The 2,433-nt window shown below is 44.4% G+C and overlaps 1 protein-coding gene across 1 annotated transcript; it reads right to left on the bottom strand.

Annotated features, from left to right (window-relative positions):
- Positions 1–237: 237 nt before the first annotated feature.
- LOC133454730 (putative nuclease HARBI1) lies at positions 238–1,663 on the bottom strand. Its single transcript, XM_061733456.1, has 4 exons — positions 1,087–1,663; positions 892–1,004; positions 700–811; positions 238–618 (listed from the first exon to the last, which is right to left on the bottom strand). The coding sequence occupies exons 1-4, from the start codon at positions 1,517–1,519 to the stop codon at positions 245–247; spliced, it is 1,032 nt and encodes a 343-aa protein (XP_061589440.1). The 5' UTR covers positions 1,520–1,663; the 3' UTR covers positions 238–244.
- Positions 1,664–2,433: the final 770 nt, after the last annotated feature.

Here is a 2,433-nt window from a genome sequence, read left to right on the forward strand (position 1 = left end):
GTCCATCTGCAGCGCCAGACAGCCAAGGCTGATCTGGAGATGGTCCATCTGCAGCGCCAGATAGCCAAGGCTGATCTGGAGATGGAGTATCTAAAAGTTAAAATTGAGGTAGAGAAATGATGTGCAGAACAACCTGTCAGTGATTCCATATTGTAACTTTAATACAATGTTTCTCTTTTCAGGAAATTAAGCAAAATGGGAAAAGGAATTGAAAAAATAAAAAAGTCAACACCGTCAACTGTGTTTAACTGAAATGATTTAAACATATTTGGTCTCGAACTCTATGACCATCCGCCATGTCAGCCTGCTGCTGAAGTGGTTCCTCCGGTACCGGCTCCTCGACGACTGGAGTGAATTCATTGCGCAATGTGGCAAAATTGTGCAATATGGCACATGCGACAATTATATCACATGCCCTGTCTGGGCAGACCCTCAGCCTGCGCAAGCACTGGAACCGTTCTTTGAGAATCCCGAAGGTCATCTCTATTTTGACCCGGGTTCTGCTGTGAGCCACGTTGAACTGCGTTTGCGCTCCAACATCCGGATCGGGGTACGGGGTAATCAGCGTGGGGAGGCACGGATATCCTCTATCCCCAAGGAGATAGCCATCAAATTCTCCTGCAATTGCACATATAAAACAAAGTTAGACACATGAATATTTGCAAAATTGATCAATATAATATTAGTAATATAACGCACTCTGTAGAAATTTGGTGCTCAGATTTGATTCTCTGTACATCCTGGCATCATGCACAGAGCCTGGCCATCTCGCCTCCACGTTGGATATGAGATTTCCAGCATCGCATATCATCTGGCAAATGAAAAAATACGTTTTCAAACATTAAAAGAGCGCTCAAAAATAAAAGCAGCTTACGGTTCCATTATACCTACTTGCACATTGATGCTGTGGAAACCTTTTCTATTGACAAAGTCAGCCTCATTTTGTGATGGTGCTTTGATTGGCACATGCGTCCCATCGATGCATCCAATGATGTTTGGAAAACCTGCAATAAAGCCAATGCTCATTAAATGTAATCTAACCAGCAAAGATTTCTGTGCATATTTGAGAAACCTAGCGATGCTTACCTGCCAGTTGGTGGAACTCCGTCTTAATGACCCTCGTTGGTTTGTGGCCAGGAAAACGAATAAAACGGTGCATGAAGCGTTTTAGCGCAAGGCACACTTTACGCACCGACCTGCAGGCAGTTGCTTTTCCTATGTGTTCAGCGTCTCCGACACTGTAGAGGAAACTCCCAGACGCAAAAAACCGAAGAGCAATGCACATTGTTTGCAGCGACGAGAGGGCAGACCCACGATGTGTAACGTTTTCAATATATGGATGGAGAAGGTTATTTAAATACAGCAGGGATTCGGCTGAAAAACGGTAGCGCTCCCGCAAATGCTCATCGGGGAAAGATAAGATGTCATACCGTGGTCTTATCACCCTCTCACGGTGAATTGCACGAACAATTTGGGCTTCTCTATCAATAATGCGACCTTCGTCAAAGGGAAACGCCATTGTGTAACAAGTTACGCAGCAGCCCTCCTGAACTTGCGCTTAAATACCCGAACATAACTGGGTTATCTGAACAAAACCGGCATAAAACCTACCCCCTACCAGGTTTGGTTCAGAGCCTATGTTACCATGGTGACTTACTTAACCTGACCATTTTGGAACGGAAATCCCATGCAGGTTTACCATTTACCCTGAGTTAACATACCCAGTTTAGCCAGTAAACCTCCTTTGGAATACCCGCCCAGGAAAGGTTTCCACAGCATGTGCAAGTAGGTATAATGGAACCGTAAGCTGCTTTTATTTTTGAGCGCTCTCTTAATGTTTGAAAACATATTTTTTCATTTGCCAGGATGATATGCGATGCTGCAAATCTAATATCAAACAGGCGAGATGGCCAGGCTCTGTGCATGATGCCAGGATGTAGGGAATCAAATTTGAACATCAAATTTCTACAGAGTGCGTTATATTACTAATATTATATTGATCAGTTTTGCAAATATTAATGTGTCTAACTTTATGCTATATGTGCAATTGCAGGAGAATTTTATGGCTATCTCCTGGGGGATAGAGGATATCCGTGCCTCTCCACGCTCATTACCCCGTACCCCGATCCAGATGCTGGAGCGCAAACGCGCTTCAACGTGACTCACAGCAGATCCCGGGGGGGGATTTAAATGACTTTTGGGATTCTCAAGGAGAGGTTTCAGTGCTTGCGCAGGCTGAGGGTCTGCCCAGACAGGGCTGGGATAGAATTGTTGCATGGAGCCGGTACCGGAGGAGCCGGTACCGGTCGCTCCCTTTCAGCAGCAGGTTGACATGGCAGATGGTCACAGAGCGCGTGATCCAATCTGTTTTAATCATTTCAATTAATAAAATACAGTTGACAGTTTTCACTTTTTTTATTTTTATTTTTTCGA

Source organism: Cololabis saira, chromosome 11, assembly GCF_033807715.1.
Source record: "Cololabis saira isolate AMF1-May2022 chromosome 11, fColSai1.1, whole genome shotgun sequence".
In the NCBI taxonomy this organism is placed as follows: domain Eukaryota; kingdom Metazoa; phylum Chordata; class Actinopteri; order Beloniformes; family Belonidae; genus Cololabis; species Cololabis saira.